This window comes from Bos javanicus, chromosome 17 (assembly GCF_032452875.1).
Source record: "Bos javanicus breed banteng chromosome 17, ARS-OSU_banteng_1.0, whole genome shotgun sequence".
In the NCBI taxonomy this organism is placed as follows: domain Eukaryota; kingdom Metazoa; phylum Chordata; class Mammalia; order Artiodactyla; family Bovidae; genus Bos; species Bos javanicus.
Window position 1 is genome coordinate 54,712,836 of NC_083884.1, and position 24,914 is coordinate 54,737,749.

At 36.9% G+C, this 24,914-nt stretch overlaps 1 protein-coding gene across 7 annotated transcripts in view; it reads left to right on the forward strand.

Annotated features, from left to right (window-relative positions):
* The window catches only part of IFT81 (intraflagellar transport 81), a 233,802-nt gene that overhangs the window by 193,230 nt on the left and 15,658 nt on the right, over positions 1–24,914 (forward strand). For 6 of the 7 annotated variants that reach the window (XR_009730193.1, XM_061383816.1, XM_061383819.1 and 3 more), the window contains 4 exons: positions 16,527–16,613; positions 17,637–17,708; positions 17,786–17,871; positions 22,348–22,393. Coding sequence is in view for 6 of the 7 variants with exons in the window: in XM_061383816.1 (XP_061239800.1) it covers positions 16,527–16,613; positions 17,637–17,708; positions 17,786–17,871; positions 22,348–22,393 (291 nt within the window). In the remaining variant the exon portion in view is untranslated. The remainder of the gene's footprint in view (positions 1–16,526; positions 16,614–17,636; positions 17,709–17,785; positions 17,872–22,347; positions 22,394–24,914) is intronic. The other variant, XM_061383822.1, reaches the window with a different exon arrangement.

The window sequence follows — 24,914 nt, forward strand, 5'->3', positions numbered from 1 at the left end:
AAGCTAGTGGAGGTGATGGAATTCCAGTTGAGCTATTTCAAACCCTGAAAGATGATGCTGTGACAGTGCTGCACTCAATATGCCAGCAAATTTGGAAACCTCAGCAGTGGCCACAGGACTGGAAAAGGTCAGTTTTCATTCCAATCCCAAAGAAAGGCAATGCCAAAGAATGCTCAAACTACCACACAATTGCACTCATCTCACACGCTAGTAAAAAATGCTCAAAATTCTCCAACCCAGGCTTTAGCAATATGTGAACCGTGAACTTCCAGATGTCTAAGCTGGTTTTAGAAAAGGCAGAGGAACCAGAGATCAAACTGCCAACATCCACTGGATCATGGAAAAAGCAAGAGAGTTCCAGAAAAACATCTATTTCTGCTTTACTGACTATGCCAAAGCCTTTGACTATGTGGATCACAATAACTGTGGAAAATTCTGAAAGAGATGGGAATACCAGACCACCTGACCTGCCTCTTGAGAAACCTATATGCAGGTCAGGAAGCAACAGTTAGAACTGGACATGGAATAACAGACTGGTTCCATACAGGAAAAGGAGTACGTCAAGGCTGTATATTGTCACCCTGCTTATTTAACTTATATGCAGAGTACATCGTGAGAAACACTGGGCTCGAAGAAGCACAAGCTGGAATCAAGATTGCCAGGAGAAATATCAATAACCTCAGATATGCAGATGACACCACCCTTATGGCAAAAACCTAAGAGGAACTAAAGCCTCTTGATGAAAGTGAAAGAGGAGAGTGAAAAAGTTGGCTTAAAGCTCAACATTCAGAAAACTAACATCATGGCATCTGGTCCCATCACTTCATGGGAAATGGATGGGGAAACAGTGGAAACAGTGTCAAACTTTATTTCTGGGGGCTCCCAAATCACTGCAGATGGTGATTGCAGCCATGAAATTAAAAGATGCTTACTCCTTGGAAGGAAAGTTATAACCAACCTAGATAGCATATTCAAAAGCAGGGGTATTATCTTGCCAACAAAGGTCCGTTTGTCTAGTCAAGGCTATGGTTTTTCCAGTGGTCATGTATGGATGTGAAAGTTGGACTGTGAAGAAAGTTGAGCACCAAAGAATTGATGCTTTTGAACTGTGGTGTTGGAGAAGACTCTTGAGAGTCCCTTGCACTGCAAGGAGATCCAACCATTCCATTCTGAAGGAGATCAGCCCTGGGATTTCTTTGGAAGGAATGATGCTAAAGCTGAAACTCCAGTACTTTGGCCACCTCATGCGAAGAGTTGATTCATTGGAAAAGACCCTGATGCTGGGAGGGATTGGGGGCAGGAGGAAAAGGGGATGACAGAGGATGAGATGGCTGGATGGCATCACTGACTCAATGGACATGAGTTTGAGTGAACTCCGGAGTTGGTGATGGACAGGGAGGCCTGGCATGCTGTGATTCATGGGGTTGCAAAGAGTCGGACACAACTGAGCGACTGAACTGAACTGAATAGTCATACTTTATTGCATTTTTTACAAATTAAGGATTTGTAGCAACCCTGCGGTGAGTAAGTCTGTTGGTGCCATTTTTCCAACATTTGCTTACTTCATGTCTTTGATTTTGGTAATTCTTGCAGTATTTCCAACTTTTTCATTATGTTTGTTATGGTAATCTGTGCTCAGTGATCTTTGATGTTACTATTGCCAAAAGATTGACTTCCTGAAGGCTCAGGTGATGGTTAGCATTTTTTAGCAATAAAGTATTTTAAAATTAAGGTATATACGTTTTTTAGACATAATGCTATTGCACACTTAGCAGACAACAGTATAGGGTAAACATAACTTTATATATACTTGGAAACCAAGACATTCATGTGATTCACTTTACTGTGATATTCACTTTTTTGCAGTGGTCTGAGGCAGTATACAGTCAGCAAAAATAAGACCAGGAGCTGACTGTGGCTCAGATCATGAACTCCTTATTGCCAAATTCAGACTTAAATTGAAGAAAGTAGGGGAAACCACTAGACCATTCAGGTATGACCTAAAACAAATCCCTTATGATTATACAGTGAAAGTGATAAATAGATTCAAGGAATTAGATCTGATAGACAGAGTGCCTGATGAACTATGAATGGAGGTTCGTGACATTGTACTGGAGGCAGTGATCAAGACCATTCCCAAGAAAAAGAAATGCCAAAAGGTAAAATGGTTGTCTGAGGAGGCCTTACAAATAGCTAAGAAAAAAAAAGAAGCTAAACGCAAAGGAGAAAAGGAAAGATATACCCATTTGAATACAGAGTTCCAAAGAATACCAAGGAGAGATAAGAAAGCCTTCCTCAGCGATCAATGCAAAGAAATAGAGGAAAACAATGGAATGGGAAAGACTAGACATCTCTTCAAGAAAATTAGAGATACCAAGGAAACATTTCATACAAAGATGGGCATAATAAAGGACAGAAATGGTATGGACCTAACAGAAGCAGAAGATGTTAAGAAAAAGGTGGCAAGAATATACAGAAGAACTGTACAAAGATCTTCATGACCCAGATAACCATGATGGTGTGATCACTCACCTAGAGCCAGACATCCTGAAATGCAAAGTCAAGTGGGCCTTAGGAAGCATCACTATGAACAAAGCTAGTGGAGGTGATGGAATTCCTGTTGAACTATTTCAGATCCTAAAAGATGATGCTGTGAAAGTGCTGCACTTAATATATCAGCAAATTTGGAAAACTCAGCAGTGACCACAGGACTGGAAAATGTCAGTTTTCATTCCAGTCCCAAAGAAAGGCAATGCCAAAGAATTCTCAAACTAGTGCACAATTACATTCATCTCACATGCTAGCAAAGTAATGCTCAAAATTCTCCAACCCAGGCTTCAGCAATATGTGAACCGTGAACTTTCAGATGTTCAAACTGGATTTAGAAAAGGCAGAGGAACCAAAGATCAAATTTCCAACATCCATTGGATCATCGAAAAGGTGAGAGAGTTCCAGAAAAACATCTACTTCTGCTTTATTGACTATACCAAAGCCTTTGACTGTGTGGATCACAACAAACTCTGGAAAATTCTTAAAGTGATGGGAATACCAGACCACCTGACCTGCCTCCTGAGAAACCTGTATACAGGTCAAGAAGCAACGTTAGAACTGGACATGGAACAATGGACTGGTTCCAAATCAGGAAAGGAGTACATCAAGGCTGTATATTGTCACCCTGCTTATTTAACTTATATGCAGAGTACATCATGAGAATTGCTGGACTGGATGAAGCACAAGCTGGAATCAAGATTGCCAGGTTAAATATCAATAACCTCAGCTACACAGATGACACCACCCTTATGGCAGAAAGTGAAGAACTAAAGAGCCTCTTGATGAAAGTGAAAGAAGAGAGTGAAAAAATTGGCTTAAACTATGGAGAACAGTGTGGAGACCCTTAAAAAACTGGAAATAGAACTGCCTTATGATCCAGCAATCCCACTGCTGGGCATACACACTGAGGAAACCAGAAGGGAAAGAGACACGTGTACCCCAGTATTCATCACAGCACTGTTTATAATAGCCAGGACATGGAAGCAACCTAGATGTCCATCAGCAGACGAATGGATAAGAAAGCTGTGGTACATATACACAATGGAGTATTACTCAGCCATTAAAAAGAATACATTTGAATCAGTTCTAATGAGGTGGATGAAACTGGAGCCTATTATACCGAGTGAAGTAAGCCAGAAAGAAAAACACCAATACAGTATACTAACGCATATATATGGAATTTAGAAAGATGGTAACAATAACCCTGTGTACGAGACAGCAAAAGAGACACTGATGTATAGAACAGTCTTTTGGACTCTGTGGGAGAGGGAGAGGGTGGGAAGATTTGGGAGAATGGCATTGAAACATGTATAATATCATGTATGAAACGAGTCGCCAGTCCAGGTTCAATGCACGATACTGGATGCTTGGGGCTGGTGCACTGGGACGACCCAGAGGGATGGTGTGGGGAGGGAGGAAGGAGGAGGGTTCAGGATGGGGAACATATGTATACCTGTGGCGGATTCATTTCGATATTTGGCAAAACTAATACAATATTGTAAAGTTTAAAAATAAAATTTAAAAAACAACAACAAAAAAGAAAAAGTTGGCTTAAAACTCAGCATTCAGAAAACGAAGCTGATGGCATCTGGTCCCATCACTTCATGGCCAATAGATGGGGAAACAATGGAAACAGTGACAGGCTTTATTTTGGGGGGCTCCAAAATCACTGCAGATGGTGACTGCAACCATGAAATTAAAAGACGCTTGCTCCTTGGAAGGAAAGTTATGACCAACCTAGACAGCATATTAAAAAGCAGAGACATTACTTTGCCAACAAAGGTTCAGGGTATGGTTTTTCCAGTAGTCATGTATATATGTGAAAGTTGAACTATGAAGAAAGCTGAGTTCTGAAGAATTGATGCTTTTGAACTGTGATGTTGGAGAAGACTCTTGAGAGTCCCTTGGACTGCAATGAGATCCAACCAGTGTATCCTAAAAGAAATCAGTCCTAAATATTCATTGGAAGGACTGATGCTGAAGCTGAAACTGAAATACTTGGGCCACCTGATGTCAAGAACTGACTCACTGGAAAAGACCCTGACGCTGGAAAGATTGAAGGCAGGAGGAGAAGGGGACAACAGTGGATGAGATCGTTGGATGGCATCACCGACTCAATGGCCATGATTCTGAGCAAGCTCCAGGAGTTGGTGATGGACAGGGAGGCCTGGTGTGCTGCAGTCCATGGGGACACAAAGAGTCAGACATGACTGAGCGACTGAAATGAACTGAACTGAACTGAGGCAGTATGCCTGTAGTTCTTTCCTTAATTCCATTTACATTTTAAATGGGAAGAGTTATTGAAAGAGCATTTAGTGCATTAAAGGAAATGCTTCCTGGGTAGCTCAAATGGTCAAGAATTTGCCTGCAGTGTGGGAGACCTGGGTTCAATTCCTGGATCAGGAGGATCCCCTGGAGAAGGGAGTGGCAACCCACTCCCATATTCTTGCTTGGGAAATCCCACGGATAGAGAAGCCTCATGAGCTACAGTCCATGGGGTCACAAAGAGTTGGACACGACTGAGCAACTAACGCACACACACACAAAGGAAATGCACTGTTATGGAAATCCAAAGATCAAAACTATAGTCTGTCTGGAGCAGTTGGAGGTACTACTGCCTGAGCATTTGGGTTCAGGGAAGCTTCAGGGACTTTAGCGGGAGCTTGCGGATAGGATCAATGAATGTGATAGTAAGAGGGTTTCTCAGGTGGCGCAGCATTAAAGCATCTGCCTGCCAATGTAGGAGATGCAGGTTTGACCCCTAGTCAGAAAGATCCCCTGGAGAAGGAAATGGTAACCCACTCCAGTGTTCTTGCCTGAAAAACTCATGGACAGAGGAGCCTGGTGGACTACAGTCCAGGAGGTTGCAAAAGAGTCAGACACTACCTAGTGACTGAACAGCAGCAACAGCAGCAGCAGTGATAATAAGAGCATTTATCGAGTGCTTTCTGTGTGCCAGGCACTATTACGTTTTTCATTCAGGCCTCGTAACCACCTAGTTAGATAAACCACCCTTTACACAAAGGAGCAAAAAAGCACACAGGGTAAAGGACTTGCCCAAGATCACACAGCTGGTACATAGCAGAGCAAAGTTCTAAAGAAAGGGAACCCTCTTACACTGGTGGTGGGAATCAAACTAGTACAGCCACTATGGAGAACAGTGTGGAGATTCCTTAAAAAACTGGAAATAGAACTGCCTTATGATCCAGCAATCCCACTACTGGGAATACACACTGAGGAAACCAGAACCGAAAGAGACACGTGTACCCCAATGTTCATTGCAGCACTGTTTATAATAGCCAGGACATGGAAGCAACCTAGATGTCCATCAGCAGACGAATGGATAAGAAAGCTGTGGTACATATACACTGTGGAATATTACTCAGCCATTAAAAAGAATACATTTGAATCAGTTCTAATGAGGTGGATGACACTGGAGCCTATTATACAGAATGAAGTAAGCCAGAAAGAAAAACACCAATACAGTATACTAATGTATATATATGGAATTTAGAAAGATGGTAACAATAACCCTATATGCAAGACAGCAAAACAGACACAGATGTATAGAACACTCTTTTGGACTCTGTGGGAGAGGGCGAGGGTGGGATGATTTGGGAGAATGGCATTGAAACATGTACATTATCATATGTGAAACAAATCGCCAGTCCATGTTCGATGCATGAGACAGGATGCTTGGGGCTGGTGCACAGGGATGACCCAGAGGGATGGGATGGGGAGGGAAGTGGGAGGGGGGTTCAAGATGGGGAACATGTACATCCATGGCAGATTCATATCAATATATGGCAAAACCACAATATTGTAAAGTAATTAGCCTCCAATTAAAATAAATAAATTTATATTTAAAAAAAAAGAACTCATACTCATACTACACCAATAACATGACTCAGTGAATCACTTCGTGTTGGCTTCTCACTGTTCCTGCCACAGCCATGTGTCTGCCTGTGTGCTGGTTTTTTTCCTCCATTTTTTAGTTTCTCCTCATTCTTTGGATTGGCATAGTTGTAAGCTTAGCTTGCTTATGGCTCCTCAGTGTTCACATCTCACACTGTAGCCTTTCTCTACATATGTGTTGAAGTTGTGAACTTATAATTCCCATTTTCTCTGCATTTTCTAATTTAAATTCCTGGTGCAGTGCCTCTCTTTGAAGAGCAGTTTTCCATGCCAGACCAACTCAGAGATTACTGCTATCTTCAGGTCAGATCAAGGATCCATCCTTAGTTGAACCGGCTATGCTTGTGGGTAAGGATCAGAAGAAAGGAGGGTAATATAGAACTAAGTATGGCTGCCTAGAGAATTTTCCTTCTGGAGAAGCTACAGAATCAGGCAGACCCTAAATAACCTTAGGTAGATGACTTCATCTCTATATTGTATCCTCACCTGTAAACCAATCCCTTCTTAATAGAGTGGTTGTAAAATTATGAAATAACACATGTAAGGTACTTTGCAATCAGTTCAGTTCAGTTGCTCAGTTGTGTCCGACTCTTTGCGACCCCATGGACTGCAGCATGCCAGGCCTCCCTGTCCATCACCAACTCCCGGAGTTCACTCAAACTCATGTCCATCTAGTCAGTGATGCCATCCAGCCATCTCATCCTCTGCCATCCCCTTCTCCTCCTGCCCCCAATCCCTCCCGGCATCAGAGTCTTTTCCAATGAGTCAACTCTTTGCATGAGGTGGCCAAAGTATTGGGTTTCAGCTTCAGCATCATTCCCTCCAAAGAAATCCCAGGGCTGATCTCCTTCAGAATGGACTGGTTGGATCTCCTTGCAGTGCAAGGGACTCTCAAGAGTCTTCTCCAACACCACAGTTCAAAAGCATCAATTCTTTGGCATTCAACTTTCTTCACAGTCCAACTCTCACATCCATACATGACCACAGGAAAAACCATAGCCTTGACTAGATGGACCTTTGTTGGCAAAGTAATGTCTCTGCTTTTTAATATGCTCTCTAGGTTGGTTATAACTTTCCTTCCAAGGAGTAAGCATCTTTTAATTTCATGGCTGCAATCACCATCTGCAGTGATTTGGGAGCCCAAAAAATAAAGTTTGACACTGTTTCCACTGTTTCCCCATCTATTTCCCATGAAGTGATGGGACCAGATGCCATGATGTTAGTTTTCTGAATGTTGAGCTTTAAGCCAACTTTTTCACTCTCCTCTTTCACTTTCATCAAGATGCTTTAGTTCCTCTTCACTTTCTGCCATAAGGGTGGTGTCATCTGCCTATCTGAGGTTATTGATATTTCTCCCTGAAATCTTGATTCCAGCTTGTGCTTCTTCAAGCCCAGTGTTTCTCACGATGTACTCTGCATATAAGTTAAATAAGCAGGGTGACAATATACAGCCTTGATGTACTCCTTTTCCTATTTGGAACCAGTCTGTTGTTCCATGTCCAGTTCTAACTGTTGCTTCCTGACCTGCATGTAGGTTTCTCAAGAGGCAGGTCAGGTGATCTGGTATTCCCATCTCTTTCAGAATTTTCCAGTTTATTGTGATCCACACAGTCAAAGGCTTTGGCACAGTCAATAAAGCAGAAATAGATGTTTTTCTGGAACTCTCTTGCTTTTTCCATGATCCAGCAGATGTTGGCAGTTTGATCTCTGGTTCCTCTGCCTTTTCTAAAACCAGCTTGAACATCTGGAAGTTCATGATTCATGTATTGCTGAAGCCTGGGTTGGAGAATTTTGAGCATTTTTTACTAGCGTGTGAGATGAGTACAATTGTGCAGTAGTTTGAACATTCTTTGGCATTGCCTTTCTTTGGGATTGGAATGAAAACTGACCTTTTCCAGTCCTGTGGCCACTGCTGAGGTTTCCAAATTTGCTGGCATCTTGAGCGCAGCACTTTCACAGCATCATCTTTCAGGGTTTGAAATAACTCAATGTCCATCACCTCCACTAGCTTTGTTCATGATGATGCTTTAGCAATTCAATGACTAATACACAGAACTGTTTTTTAAAAGTTATTTATCATTATAACTATTAGAAATAGTTTTAAAGGAAGGAATACTATTGCCTTTCAAAAAAATTGATTTTCTCAGTAAAACCATATACTAGATTAAATTCTATAAAGTCATTTATTATAAAATGTAACCAGAACCTGAAATTCATTTTTATGTGTTTTAACTGTATTTCTCTGTATGTCAAGTCCTTCCTGCCTGTTCCATTTCAAAGAAATATAGCTATCTCACCACCATTCCCAGATAATACAGCTCTTCACTTATTAACATATTCATCAAATCAAAGGGGCACCGAAGTCCTGTAAGCTTTTCATTTCTGTCTTCTGCCGTGTTGAAAAGTAATGGGGACAGAGTTCCAATTTTAGAAGATAGAAAGAGTTCTGCAGATAGATGGTGGTGATGGTTGTACAACAGTGTGAATATATTTAACACCACTGAACTGTGCACTTGAAAATGGTTTAAGTGGGACTTTCCTGGTGGTCCAGTAGATAAGAATCTGCCTTCCAATGCATGGGTGTGGGTTCAATCCCTGGTCGAGGAACTAAGATCCCACATGTGGCAGGGCAACTAAGCCCATGCACCACAACTAGAGAGAAGTCAGCTTGTCACAGCTGAGACCTAACACAGCCAAAAAATAATAAATAAGTATTTTTATTTATTGTGATTATTTTCATTTTATGTGTATTTTACCAGTTTTAAAAGTCTAAAAAAAAGAAGAGTATAGAACTTGCCCACGTTTTTATTAACCATTTGGTTTTTTTAAACGTTTGAGTTCAATGACCTTATTGAGTCCCTAATGTTCATTTTGTTTATCTCCATATGTCAGTCTCCTACATCCCTGTATAGTTTATTTTTACCCAGAAACCTTTTGTAATGAAAAGTAGACTGGAAAAAAAGCCACTTCATTGACTTTGAGTTATTTCCAAATAGTAACTGAAATTCTTAATTGTTCTCTAGTTTGAATGGTATTTATTTTTAACTTGTGTAAGTATATCTAACACTTGAAACTACATGGATGTATTACATTTTTTAAATAATTTACTTTCTTTATTTATAGCTGTGCTGGGTCTTCTTTGTGAGCGGGCTTTCTCTAGTTGTGGTGGGAGGGCTTCTCATCGCGGTGGCTCCTCTTGCTGCGGAGCACCAGCTCTAGGGAGCACAGGTTTCATAGCTGCAGCTGGTGGGTTCCGTAATTGCGACTCCCAGGCTCTAGAGCACAGGCTCAATAGTTGTGACGCACGTGCTTAGTTGCTCTGCGGCAAGTGGGATCTTCCTGGATCAGGAATTGAACCCATGCCTCCTGTATTGGCAGGAAAAATCTTTACCACTGAGATACCAGGGAGGCCCCTATCATATTGTTAAAGTGCAGGAGTACTTAAAAAATACTTTACACTTCTTGTTTTAATGGACAACTCTCAAAATTTAGGAAATTTTATAGTGAAGTATTAATATATTTCCCTTCTTTTGTATTTGTTTTGTTATAAATTGAATATTCATAATCATTTGAAAATTGGAGCTTCACAACTTAAGATGTACAGCTTATATTTATCTAAATCTTCTATAATTATCTGGAATTAGCTAGCATCTTGAAGTTTCATGTTTGTTTTTTAGAAGCTGTTCCTTAAATTATATGTAATTAAATGGCATAATACATGTAATTGCTAAAGCTAAAATACTTGTTTTAGAGTATATAATATGGTAATTATTGATTTCACTGAAATATTTCTTATTGTTTTTTCTTATAAAAGTAAAACCATGCTCTTGGCAAGAATTCAAACTCTAAAGAATTATTTAAGGGAAAGAATTGAAATTATTTCTCTCTCTACATCCCACCCCAGCACACTCCCTAGAAATAATGTTAACAGCTCTTTGTGTGTTTTCTAGAAATTTTCTGAAAATTAATGAATAGGTAATTATTTATTGGCTTCCTGAAGTTTGCTCTCCACACCTTTGTTCTACTTTCATAGAAAAAGACAAAGGCTTTTTGGGGTGAGGGGGCAGAAGTTAACTCTCACATATTAATGTCTGCTTCCTTTGTTTTCATTGTTCCTGCTATACTTTTGCCCATCTTTTGCTTTCAACTTTTAAAAAGTTGCTTTGTTTTAGGTATGTCTCTGAATAGATCTTGAATTGTGTTTTGTTATATGATATAATCTAACAGGTTTATTTTAAGAAATAAGTTTAGCCAGTTCATATTTATTGATATGCAAACGTATTTGGTCTTTGTGTACTTTATTATGTTTTGCTTCTGACTTTAAAGCCTATAAAAATAAATTCCTCTGTTCATTCTCTGTCTCTGTCTCTCTTTCATATTTTCTGGCTTGTGGTTTTGCTCTACTGGTTGTATCTGTAATGCCACCATTAATATTTCATTACTGTTGATAGTATCTATTAATTCCCACTATGAGTAGTGATGAAATTGATATTTTCCCTCCAACTTCTTCTTCCCTCTCCTTTAGCACCTCATTTTGGTCATTTGTCTTTCTTACTGTTTGCCTTTATACATGTAATATGCTTATACTATGACTTGATTCATCAGCTTTAAATTATATCTGTTGCCCTTCCCCTACCATCCACAGCAGTGGAAAACTGCTTGCTGAGGAGACCAGCTTACTCATTCTACCTTCCACCTTCATTTTCCCTTCCCCTCCCTGCAGATTTTATATATCATGTCTACATTGTCAGAGCGTATAACATTTACTTTCTGTTCTGTTACACTAGTTCTCCCTTTTGTCTTTAGTATCATACTTGTACTTGTTAGACTCAGTGCTCATTACTAATCCTCTCATACCCATTTTCCTACTTTTTATTGTCTCTCATTTGTTTTCTAGTAGAGTCCTCAAAGCTTAGAAGAACAATATTCCCTGATGAGTTTCTAGAGTTTGTTGCCTTAAATATTTCAATCACTGCTTGATTGGGCATAAAAATCATTACATCATGCTTTCTTTCCTTGAGAATTTTTAAAGAGTAGCTCCATAGTCTTCAGGAGTTAAGGGTGGCCATGGAGAGAGCTGAGGCCAACATAATTTTTTTAATGACTTGATCTGGAAAAGAATATATTTTCCAGTTGTTGAGTACTGAGTTCTCCATGTGTTTATCAGATCAAGGCTGTTGAATGTGCCTGTTCAAAAATTCCTGGTGAATGGGGACTCCTGGTGTAATGGATGTAGAGTTTAAGTTTTGCAAGATAAGAAGAGTTTTGGAGATTGGTTGTACAATAATGTGAATGTTTTAATACTTCTGAACTGCAGCCTTAAAAATAGTTAAAATAGTTAAGTTTTAGATTATGTGTATTTTACCACAATTTAGAAAGAGATTCCTGGTTTTAAAAAAAAAACAAAATAAAACTTCCTGGTAAATTATTCATTTTATCATTATTTTATGACTCTATTCCTTGCAGTGCTTTTTATTTAAGGGTCTTATTTTGTTTGCTATTAATATAAGTGTGCCAACTTTCTTATGTTTAGTATTGCTTGGTATGTCTGTCTTTAATTTCAGCTGTCTGCATCCTTATTTTTGTCCTTTATATGTCTCTTAAATATCATATAGGGGATTTTGTGTAGGTATAGTTTCTTACATCCAGTTTGAGAACTTGTCTTTTAATTAGTGAGTTTAGTCCCGTTTATATTTTCTCTTATTATTGATACTTTGGAATTTATTTCTGTTTTGCACATCCTATTGACTGTGCTTTTCCTATGTTTCTTTTTCTTTTTCTACTTTCCATTGTACCAATCCTGTTTTCTTTATCTTCTTTTTTCCCTTTATTTCCTTTTCTATTCCTGTTCTGATATTGTTTACTCTTATATTTTTAGCACACTTTTCTTGCCTAAAGTTAATCAGCTGAACAATTGTTAATCTCCTGAACAATACAAGGGCCTCAGAATGATTTCATACCCTCTCTTGCCTTACACATGTGTTCCTATCCTCTGGTATTTAATTTCCATTTTATTTCTTCAACTCTAAAAGTGGCTGTCATGGTGGTCATTACTGTTATAATAATTACTACTTCATACAGTCTTTTCCTGTTTAGATTTACCCACATATTTAGCAATTCTTACCATTGCCTCATGTACTTTATTCCTTGCTTCTGGATTCAGTTTCCTTCTTCCTGAAATGAAATTTCCTTGTTTTGTTTTCTTTTAGTAGTTCTCTCAGTAAAGAATCATTGCCGAAAGTAAACCGTCTTTGTTTTTCCTCCTCAATAGTCACTTGGTCAGAAAAAAACTATTTTCATTGCTTTCTCTTTTCTCATGTTGAAGGATATGCTATTGATTTAATTCTCATTTCTTTTTAGGTAATGTCTTCCCTATAATGGGTTTTAATTTTTGTTGTTATATTCACTAGTTTGTTTTAGACTCCACATATAAGTAATATCATATAGTGTTTGTCTTTCTCTTTTTGACTTATTTCAATAAGCATAATACCCTCCAGGTTCATCATGTTGTTATAAATGGCAAAATTTCTTTGTTTTTAAGGACTGAGTAGTATTCCATAGTGTGTGTGTGTGTGTGTATCTCACATCTTCTTTTTCCATTCATCTCTTGATGGACGTTTTGGTTGCTTGCATATCTTGGCTATTGTAAATAATACTGCTGTGAACATTGGTGTGCATATATCTTTTCAAATTAATATACTTTCTTTGGATATATACTCAGAAGTGGAATTGCTGGATCATATGGTGGTTCTGTTTTTAGTTTTTTGAGGAACCTCCACACTATTTTCCATGGTAGCTACATCAATTTACATTCTCACCAAATGTGTACAAGGGTTCCCTTTTCTCTACATCCTCATGAATAACAAATTATTTGTGGTCTTTTTTGGTGGTAGCCATTCTGACAGGTGTAAGGTGATATCTCACTGTGCTTTTGATGTGTATTTCTCTGGTGGTTAATGATGATGAGCGTCTTTTCATGTGCTGTTGACCATTTGTATGTCTTTGGAAAAAACCTGACTCTTCAGGTCTTCTATTTTTCAACTGGGCCTTTTTTTTTTTTTTTTGATACTGAGTTGTATGAGCTATTTATATATTTTGGATATTAACCTTTTATCACCAATATAATTTTAAAATATTTTCTGCCACTCAGTGGGTTATCTTTTGTTTTGCTGATGGTTTCCTTTGCTATGCAAAAGATTTTAAATTTAATTAAATTCCATTTGTTTATTTTTGCCTTTGTTACCTTTGTTTTAGGAGACAGATCCAAAAAATATTGCTATGATTTATTAATGTTAGAAAGTGTTCTACCTATGTTCTCTAAGTTTTATGATTTCTTACATTTAGGTCTTTAATCCATTTTGAGTTTATTTTTGTACATGGTGTGAGAAAATGTTCTAATTTCATTCTTTTACATGTAGTTGTCCAGTTTTCCCAGCACCACTTATTGAAGAGACTGTCTTTTCTCAATTGTATATTCTTTGTCATAGATTAATTGACCATAAGTGTGGGTTTATTTCTGGGCTTTTTTTCTGTTCCATTGATCTGTGTGTCTCTCATTGGTGCCAACATCATACTGTTTTGATTACTGTAGTTTTGTAGTATAGTCTGAGGTCAGGGCATGTGGTACCTCCAGCTCTGTTCTACTTTCTTAAGATTGTTTTGGCTATTCAGGGTCTTTTGTGTTTCCATGCAAGTTTTATAATTATTTGTTCTAGTTCTGTGAAAAGTACCATTGGTATTTTGATAGGGATTCCCTTGAATCTATAGATAGTTTTAGTATTTTTGTCTTTGGTGTTGTCCCATTTCACTGACATGATCTAACTATAGATTTAGTGTTATTTGCTCTGCTAGAATTCGTGCTTTTTGTCTCATTAATTCTGGACATATTCTACATGTCTTCAAATATTCTCTCCCCTGGTCTTTCTAGTCTGTTCTTCAGCAATTTTGTTAAATATATGTCAGATGTATTTATTCTGTTCTCTGTTGTTTAACCTCATTTTCATTTTTTCATCTCTTTGTCTCTTTGTGATGAATTTTTGATAATTTCTTCAGCTCTGTTTTCTAATTCATTCTTTTATCTCCTGAACTAATATTATATTTATGTCACCTACTTAGTTTTTAATTTCAGTGACTTCTTTTTCATTTTTGTCTGTTTTTTTACTCACTGTACCTTTTTCAGTCTTTTGTTTTCAGTTCCTCCTTTAATAAAATATTAAGTATGCTTATTTAATAGATTTATTTCTAGTATTCTCCTGCTAGAGGAGGTTTACTCCTGCTGTTTTATATATTCTAATTCTCACTCATAATGGATTGATCATTCCCTGCATATTTATAGTTTTGGATTGTGAGCTTATGTTTAGTAGGGTTTTGTCTCTTGAATCCTGGCAGCTAGGACAGAGGGTTTGTCCCTCCAGGGTGTTTTTGCTGTTGTTCTGCTGATATTCTGTGTTCTGAATGTCACAAGTTTGGAGCTAATTTTGAGTTAATGTCTCAGCTTGGAAGTTCTTAGATCACATACATAGGGTAAATCCAAATCCCAAACTTGCTGAGGACAGGCACCTTTGTTCCATCTGCCTCTGAAGCAACATAGCTACATTTACTAATCGGTTTGTCCATCAGACTCACAGACAAAAAAAGTCCTTTGTCTACTATAGTATCTTCATCTCATTTACAGGCCCAGCAGCTACCCAAGTACATAGCCTCTATTGCCCCTTCTCCTATTTGGGGTGTGTGTGACTGTTAACCACAAGAGCCTCAGATGTCTGTAGGTCACTTTGATACATAAAAGCCATGCCATCTTTTTCCCACCAATCTTTTATACTTTGCTAGTCACCCCAACCCAGATGCAGTCCCATCCAGCAATGGAAGCACCACACAACATTACCCAGTAATGTTAACTCTCTTGTTTCCAAGGAAACTGCTATGTAAAACCAAGGTCATTCCCAGGCTGGCCTGATGTTAACCCTTTACTCACAGATTTCAAGGTCTTTGCCCTGCCTAGCCATTCTAATCATTCTGTTATCAAGATTGAATCCTAACTCCCTTCACCAAGGGTATCCACAGGCTGTCATCCTTCGTTTCTAACTCTGGTAATTCATTTTACTTCTTTGAGAGTTCAGTTAGCTCTCAATTTGAAAGGATGCTAACCCTACCTTATCAAGCATTTGTTGATACTTTTAGCATTTCTAGGTGTTGGTAGCAAATTTTCAGATTATCTGCTTCAAAATATTACATTAGAAAAAAGCGTAAAACTACTCAAACAGCCTGAGTTCAAATTCTAACACCTCTTTCCAGTCATATAATCTTTTGCAAGATACTTGTCCTCTGTGAACTTTCTCTAAGCACAATGTGGGGATATTAGTATGTACCTTAAGGGGTTGTTGTGAGATTCAGTTATTGTCAAGGGTAAAGCTCAAACAGCCTTAACATGGTTTACAAAGTTCTGATCAGGCCTCTGCCAAAGTCTTCAGCCCCTTCTCACACTTCCCAGACGTGCTCCAGTATAATAAACTACTTACACGTCCTAAATTGTCCTTCTTTTCTCTAATCTTCCAAGACTTCATACATAGTGCTCCTTTTTTCTGAACACTCTCCTCCTTGTCTGTCCCTTCTAACTATTCTTACTAATCCTTGGTACCTCAGCTTAGATATCAGTTTCTCCAGGAAGTTGTCCCTACTGATCCCCAAGCCTGGGTTAAGTCCAATGAGAGTTGCATGTGCTCCTGTAACACCTTGCGTTTGTCTCTCATAGCAGTCAGCCTGTTTACTTGTCTGAGCATTACTTGAGAGGAAGGAATTTTGACTCTTTTGTTCACTCTTGTATCCCTAGCTTCTAACAGAGAGCCTGGCACACAGCTCAATACATGGCAGCTATTCTTTTATCAGCACCTTCATCTGTCATAATGCTCAAATATCTGGTTGTTGTATAAATAACTCGTTAGTATGCCAAGAAGCTTAGAGTTAAGTTACAAGACTGACAAGGGCATGTATTGTTTCAGAGTCACCTTTTAGGCCTTCGTTTTTTTTTTTATTTATTCAATCAATCACTCTTTTCATATTAGGAGTTAACCCAAGAGTGTGATGAAAGGAAATCCCAGTATGATAGCTGTGCCGCAGGCCTTGAAAGCAATCGGTCCAAATTAGAACAGGTAAGAAGATAGTTCTTATTTTAACAACCTAGCAGAAACTGACTTTGTATGCATGTTTTTACTACACCAATGTCAAAAGATTCCCAGATCTTTGCCCTCATGCCTTGAGTCTGTCTACCAAGTTGCAGAGATTTTTATTTCTTCAAACTTGATGTACACACCCTAAATTCTCCATCTGCACCCCTACTGCCAGAGTCCAGGCCCCATCATGTCTTTCCTTGATTACCACAGTAACCTACAACCTCCTGTCCCCTCCCACACTTGCCTTTCCTTAAGGTTTATTCTCCATAGAGCAGCCAAAGAAACTGGTACAACACTTAAACCACCTTCTACCAGCTTCCTGTTGCACTTAAAATCTAACTTCAAAACTTTGGTTTTCAAGACCCTACCTGCTCCATGAACTTCATATCCACATGCTCTCCTCTTCACCCACAGACCCCAGACATACTAGCCTTCTTCTTGTACTTCAAACAGGCCAAGCTTGTTTTCTCCTCAGGGGCAGATTTGCATATATTCTTCTCTCTCTGGGATACTCTACTGCCAGCTCTTTGCCTTTCTCTCTCTTTTTCTTTCACCATTTTAGGTCTCAGCCTAAATGTTACCGCCTCCTAGAGATCTTCTCTAATCACCTGTCTAACTTCACCCACTCAGTACCCCTATCACATTGTACTGCAGAATTTTCTTCATAGCACTTACCCCATCTGAAACTGCCTTCATTACACATTTCCTTGTTTACATCTGTCTCCTCTACTTGAATGAGAGCAGGGACCTGTCTTGTTCGCTTCTCTGTCCCCAGCACCTAGCACCAAGCTAGGCACACAGTAGTTACTTAATAACTGAACTTACAGGTTGTAGAGTGGTATGCATGGTCTCTAGAAAAGATTGCAACCTAGTCTGATACAATAAAGTTTTGGCACAGAAGAGGAAATACTCTGATAGTATTTCTTTTGTTGTACATTTGGCTATCCTTTCTGTATCTAATTATTCTTTCGATAATATTGCGCATTTAAAATTATGTTTTAGGAAGTCAGAGGGCTCCGTGAGGAGTGTCTTCAAGAAGAAAGTAGATACCATTATATAAATTGTATGATTAAGGTAAGACAAAGAAAATTGGATCAGAAACTTTTCTGAGATTTTTCTGTATCAAGGACTTACGTAGTCTTCCCACTTAGAACCTAGAAGTACAACTTCGTCGTGCTACTGATGAAATGAAGGCGTATGTCTCCTCTGATCAACAAGAAAAAAGAAAAGCAATTAGGCAAGTAATTTTGTTGTTTTTATATTGAGTTACTTAATGTTTTCATCTATAGAAGATAAAATGGAATTATACAGAGTACCTAAATAAGCAAATAGTAAGATATTATTTAGAATTAAATCTTGTTGAACATCCTCTGGGTAGTCCAGCCCTCCTGACTAAGTAAGAATATGGGGAGGGAGGAGGGAGGATGGTTCAGGATGGGGAACACAGGTATACCTGTGGCGGATTCATTTCGATATTTGGCAAAACTAATACAATATTGTAAAGTTTAAAAATAAAATAAAATTTTAAAAAAATCTAAAAAAATATAAATAAATAAATAAAATGGAAAGCATTCAAAACTTGAAAAAAAAAAGCATACATATAATTTTTCTTGTTTGCTTGCTTTTAATTGTGGCAAAAGACATAAAATTTGCCATTTTAACCAATTTTAAGTGTATAATCAGTTGTATTCGTTACATTCAAAATATTATGTAACCATCACCACTATAGATTACCAAAACGTTTTCATCACCTGAAATAGAAACTCTTAAAGCCATTAAGCCACTTAATCCCCGTTACCCCCTCCTCAGGAATATGTTGCGCTTCCCAGGTGGCTCAGTGGTAAACAATCTGCCTGCCAATGCAGGGGACACAAGAGACGTAGGTTCAATCCCTGGGTTGGGAAGATCCCTTGGAGTAAGAAATGACAACCCACTCCAGTGTTCTTGCCTCGAAAATTCCATGGGGTCACAAAGAGTCAGACACAACTGAGTATGTATGCATGTAGCATTACATATAATTTCATAGTTGCTTTTTTATAAGCACTAAATTTGGTCTATTTTTAAAGTCCCACATGTCCTGGACTCTGGTCATTGGTGTGCTCATTGTTGCAGTGTGAGCAGCTGCAATTCAGCTAGAAATTCTGTGATTGCAGAGTGCCAGCCTTTGAAACAAGGAATGTATAAATACTACTAGTCCTTACATGGTGATTTTTTCTTTTTGTAATCCTAGCATACTATAACATAATAAATGCTGCCTTAAAAATGCATTTATAGTTGAATTGCTAGCTTTGAAAAAAATGCAGTAGTGAACAAGATAAACTTTCTTTGCCCTTTATCACAATTCAAATGCTTTGCTTTTACCATTCAATAAGAACTCAAATGAAGTGTAGGATTCACATTTATTCAAGATTGCAGTTGAGATTTTTAGTAGCTTATACATTGATATTCATGACTCAATAGACATGAGTTTGAGCAAACTCAAGGAGATAGTGAAATGGGAAAACCTGGCCTGCTGTAATGCATGGGGTCACAAAGAGTCCGACATGTCTTAGCAACTGAACAACAGCAGTACATTTATATTATAAAAAGGAATCTAAGAAATAGAATGTTTTGCAAAGTCTACATTTTTTAATATAATGCAAGCCAGGCTGAAAATATCCTATAAATAGGATATTATTTTTAATACTCTAGCATATTAAACATACTGAATGTATTTATTCAAATTCTTTTATTGCATGTAAATTTTGCTCATTAAATCTATGTAGTCAATACTAATGTTCACTTATGTGAGAAGTAATTTTGTTCTTGAAAAATAAAAGTTTTAGAAATTGTTTCTTTTTTTTTTTCTCTTTGTTTTTTTTTTTTTTTCCTAATTTTATTTTATTTTTAAACTTTACACAATTGTATTAGTCCTGCCAAACATCAAAATGAATCCGTCACAGGTATACATGTGTTCCCCATCCCGAACCCTCCTCTTCTTCCAAAGTTATCAATACAATTAGTAACAAAGGAAACATTGCTCCTGAGCTATTGGTTTTCTGATCTGAGCTATTTTTTTTCTAGATATTCCTCTTCATCGTTTTTATTTATTTTTTTGGCCACACAGTGCACCATGTGGGATTTTAGTTTCCCAACTAGGGATGGAACCAGTGCCCCCTGCACTGGTTGGGAGTGAGAAGTCTTAACCACTGGCCTTCCAAGGAGGTCTCCATTATTTTAAAAATCATTGTAAATCTTTACCATTCCTCAGTTTTCCAATAGAAAAATATTGCACCCTGACTAGAGAAGTACATGATAAGAATATTTAGGAATAAAATGGAGTTATACTCTAAACTCACTGATATATATTTAAAATTTATTACTAGTGTAGACACAATATTTTTGATGTCATTTCATTTTCTACTTTTATGGTACTTTCTGATAAGGCCAAAGGTCTAAGAAATTAGCTTGTTTTTGAAAGATCACCTGTAAAATGTAATTTTATTTAAAGAGGCAGGATGTTATATATCAAAGTTCTAGAAAGGGACTCAATAAAATTTTGTTTCTAACCTGATTTTTCCAGTTCTAGTTTTGTGACCTTGGATATATCACTTTTTCATCTATAAAATAAAGAGAACAATATATGCCATAGAAGCTCAAGTTCAATGTAATGTTTGCAGCAGTATTTTAGAAATGATATAGTATGAGTTCCTGAAGAGTGAGGACTCTGTCTGTCCCTGTTTTCTTCTTGAAATCCCAGGACATGCTTGGTATAGGACAGGTGCTCTGTAATTACTACTTGAATAAATCAATTGAATAAAATTACATATTAGTGTTGAGCATGCGCCTATTGATTTCTTAATAAAATAGAAATGGAAATCCTAAAACAATTTGGACATTCCTTAGACCTGGGGTAATAAATGAATTATTTAAAGTTCTCTTAATTATAATCATACATTATTCTGAGTAATATGTCATTTATATCCTCTGAGCTGTTTTTCACTGGAGAGCTAGGAAGGCAAATAACATTGACTTAGTGTCTCATAAATTTTATGGGCAAAATGAAGGTTCATCCAGACTGGGTCTGTTCCCTTTCGCTTTTATTCTTTTTTTTTTTTTTTAATTTTATTTTATTTTTATTTATTTTTATTTTTTTTAAATTAATTTTATTTTATTTTTAAACTTTACATAATTGTATTAGTTTTGCCAAATATCAAAATGAATCCACCACAGGTATACATGTGTTCCCCATCCTGAACCCTCCTCCCTCCTCCCTCCCCATACCATCCCTCTGGATCGTCCCAGTGCACCAGTCCCAAGCATCCAGTATCGTGCATCGAACCTGGACTGGCATCTCGTTTCATACATGATATTATACATGTTTCAGTTGCATTCTCCCAAATCTTCCCACCCTCTCCCTCTCCCACAGAGTCCAAAAGACTGTTCTATACATCAGTGTCTCTTTTGCTGTCTCGTACACAGGGTTATTGTTACCATCTTTCTAAATTCCATATATATGCGTTAGTATACTGTATTAGTGTTTTTCCTTCTGGCTTACTTCACTCTGTATAATAGGCTCCAGTTTCATCCACCTCATTAGAATTGATTCAAATGTATTCTTGTGCACAAATTCTACCTTCACTTCATCTCTGTAAGGACTTCGGGTACTTCTGATTGCCATTCTTTTGTTCTAAAGACGTTAACCTCCCTTTTTTACACCAATGCAAATCTATCTTCACTTAAGCTGCTAGAGTTTGTCTTTGTGGTTTATGATTTCGTAGATTCCCAACTTTGTGTTATGTAATTTCTTCTTGAGTACTGCTGTGTAGCTTTTCACAGAAATATAGTCTTTTTCCATACAAATTTGAGGTCTAAAGTTTCTCTTCTTATCATTGGTTCCGTTGTCCTCATTCTTCAGTCTTTGTCCTTAACACTTTAAATCTCACTTTTTGTCTTAAAATATAATTATACGTTTAAAAATACCATATGATATGATTTATATTTTTTACATTAAAAATTTATAATTTTTTAGCGTACAAAAGAAATATTTATAAAAACAAAGAGTAACCATTATCAAGTATAGTACACAAAAATTAAATGTTGTCTACATTGCCATACCTCATTTATCTAGAATTCTGTCCAGTTTAGTATTTATAAATCTACCTCATTCTTTTTTCACAACTCTGTATTATTCTTTTGAATGCATGTACCATAATTTATTTAAACACATCCCCATCTATCAACATTTAGTTGGTTGTAGATTTTTACTATTGTAAGCAATGGTGAAGTGAATAGTCTTTGCTTTTATTTTTATTAAGTTTTAAGAGTTTTTCTATAGGAAAGCTTTGTAGAAGTTGGATTGCAGGGTTAGATGATATTTATTGTGGTTTGTTATTTTTTTAATGTGTATTCTCTCTCTGTTCTGCAAGCCTCTTCCAAAAAAGTGTAATTTAAGCAAATGTATTTCTATTGTTTTAAGTGTAGATTAACCACAAATAGTACTTAATTTCTTACATGATATTTTGCCTTGTTTTTTTTTACTTATATTATTGTTTATTAGATGAACTGACTAAAGATTAGAAAAGGGACTATTTGATAATGAGTTTCATTCTGACTCTAGTACTCTAAACTGTATTATCTAATATATTTAGATAGATATGTTGATTTATAATTTAGTTGTATGATAAAATCAATTGAAGTAAATGTAAACTATATCATTATATTGACTTCCTAGGGAACAATATACCAAAAATATTGCTGAACAGGAAAATCTTGGAAAGGTAAGAATATTTGTTTGTTTTTTAATGTGTGCATAATTCAGGTTTACAGGACACGGTTATGTCATTGTTAGTTTTTTTTAAGGTTATAGGGGAAATTAGAACTTTCTTACTCCCTTTCAAAAATGAAGACTCTTCCTTAGAAATTTATTTTTATAAAACTGAAGGCACATAGATTTGGGGGGAAAGGGAGAAATCTAGTTTTAAATAAAAAGTTCATGCATAACAAAATGCCACGTGTAATGAGTGAACTACAAGTTTCACATTATTCCCAGGTATCTCTGTTTATAAGATAAGTATAAACTTACACATTTATTTTATTTAATAAGCACAAAGCTCTTACTATGAGCCGGGGCCTGGTCTAAGTCCTTTACAAACATTGACTCAGTTAAAAATAATCGAAAAACTTTTCTTAAGAAACTCACTCCCTACCTGCCAGTCTTATATGAGGACTACTAAAAATAGGAGTGTATGATTGAGCTTTGTTTTTTCAGTTCTCTAAGACACTCCTAGTGGAAGACGTGGTAGGGGCCTTGACCATCAGGACATAAATGACTAACTGATTTCTCTAATTGATTCTAATCTTCAATGATTTTAAGACCATGTTACATAGTGAATGCTAACCATGCTTCACTATATGCCATTTTATCTGTTTCTTACTGAGTTTCACTACTGAAAATTGAAGTTTCCTCTTAGTTTTTCTAGTAGGAGTATCCAGTTTGTATTATCATTTGTTAGGAATTGTTAGCTGCAGTTTTTCTTTTAAAATACTAACTATATGTCAGTGTCTCATTTCAGTGTTCAAATATTCTTGAGTCTGCAGCCTGGAAATGATTTTATATAAATATGGGCTTTTCTGTTCTAAAAGTACAAATTAACAATATGGCTTTGCTTCAATCAATATATTGTACAGTTTAGCTATTGGATACTTTCATGTTCAAATGTATGTATTTGAATCAAGTTGTACACACATTTGTACACTATTTTAACTAGATATTTGGGGGGCTTTAGGATTTAGTATGATTGTCAATAATAGACTTTCATCCAGATATTTCTTAAGTGAAGTAATGTACTTTTTCGTATGAAAATATTCCTCCACATCATTTGTTTAGTATCTGAATGGATGTTGTATATAGAGAAATATTTGCCAAACCTTGAATCCTTTCAAAGACTCAAACTTAATGGCTAAATATGATTATTCTTTCCCCTCCCAGTATAGTGTTTTATTATATTGCAAGATTTGAGGAGAAAGCAGTAGCAACAGTCTGACATCAAGCATGTTTGAGCAAAATGAGCCATTGATTAGCTCATGCCCTGATTGTCTGGCTGTATCACTTAAGAAACAAAGCTTCTTGATCCTCTCACTCTTAGAATAGATCTAAATTTTCAAAGCAAACACAGAATATACCTAGGCTTTCAAACTCACAATAGCATAAGTCTTCCAAACCAGCAGACTGGACATCCACAGACCTCCTCAGGCCAGCTTGAGTTTCTGAAATTAGACCAAACTATAGCGCTACAATTCACACTATCGTATACTAGACTTTGCCTTACCAAGTGCTGTGGAATATGATGCTCAAAGTTGTAACTTTCCCTCTCCTGTACCACCTCCTCCTTTTAAGAAGAGTGAAATCTGTGACAAGTATTTTTTGTGCATTACAACTATCCATAAAATAAATCTGTAGTACATGACAGTAACATTAAAAATAAATTACAAAGTCAGTTGTATTCATAAAGTTAAAGGTTTCAAACACATATGGTTATGAAGCAAATTAAATTTAATATTTTTGATACAGACAATGCTCGCATCCTGTCTTTGGTTCTTTAAATAGCTTTTATAGGTTGTTAGGATTTTTTAGAAAGAAATTATTCCAATAATATAAGAAAAGTTACAGTTAAGTAGTACCTTAATCTTAAAATCATGTTCAATACTCTTAAAACTCTTGATCTGACTTACTACTTTTGTTTTAGTTTATGAGGATAAAAATATTTGTTGTAAGATACTTTATTTGTAACATAGACTTAAATAGATGTATTTGCATGCCAGGCATTGTGTCAAAAATTTGCTATTTATATTTAAATTATATTTTCTTCATTCTGTTTTGTTTTGCTATCTGCTGTTAACTTTGCTTTTCTTAGCCATAGGTGGGAAGGGCAGTCTTTAATAAGCATTTTGAATCTGGCCTCAGTTTAGTTTAGCCTCTTATTTGGGCAAGTACCGACCTCTGGCCTTCTCACTTGTGTCCTTAGATCAACTGTTAGATCAACCCTGCATACTAAAAGAGGAAAAGATGGGGATGTTCCCATGTAATCTGTTTGTGTCTTTGCTTGTTTTTCTGCGCTTCTTGGTGATTACTGTTACTCTGTGCTTCCTTATGTGTGTACTGTCATCTCTGTTTTTCTCTTCTTTCCTTCCTACTTTTCTTTCCTCTCATTGTCTCTCTGACTTTGTGCGATCTTTTCTTTGTCACTCTTCCTTGATTTGCCATAACACAGAGCCAAAGAACAGTTCACAGTTTACTTA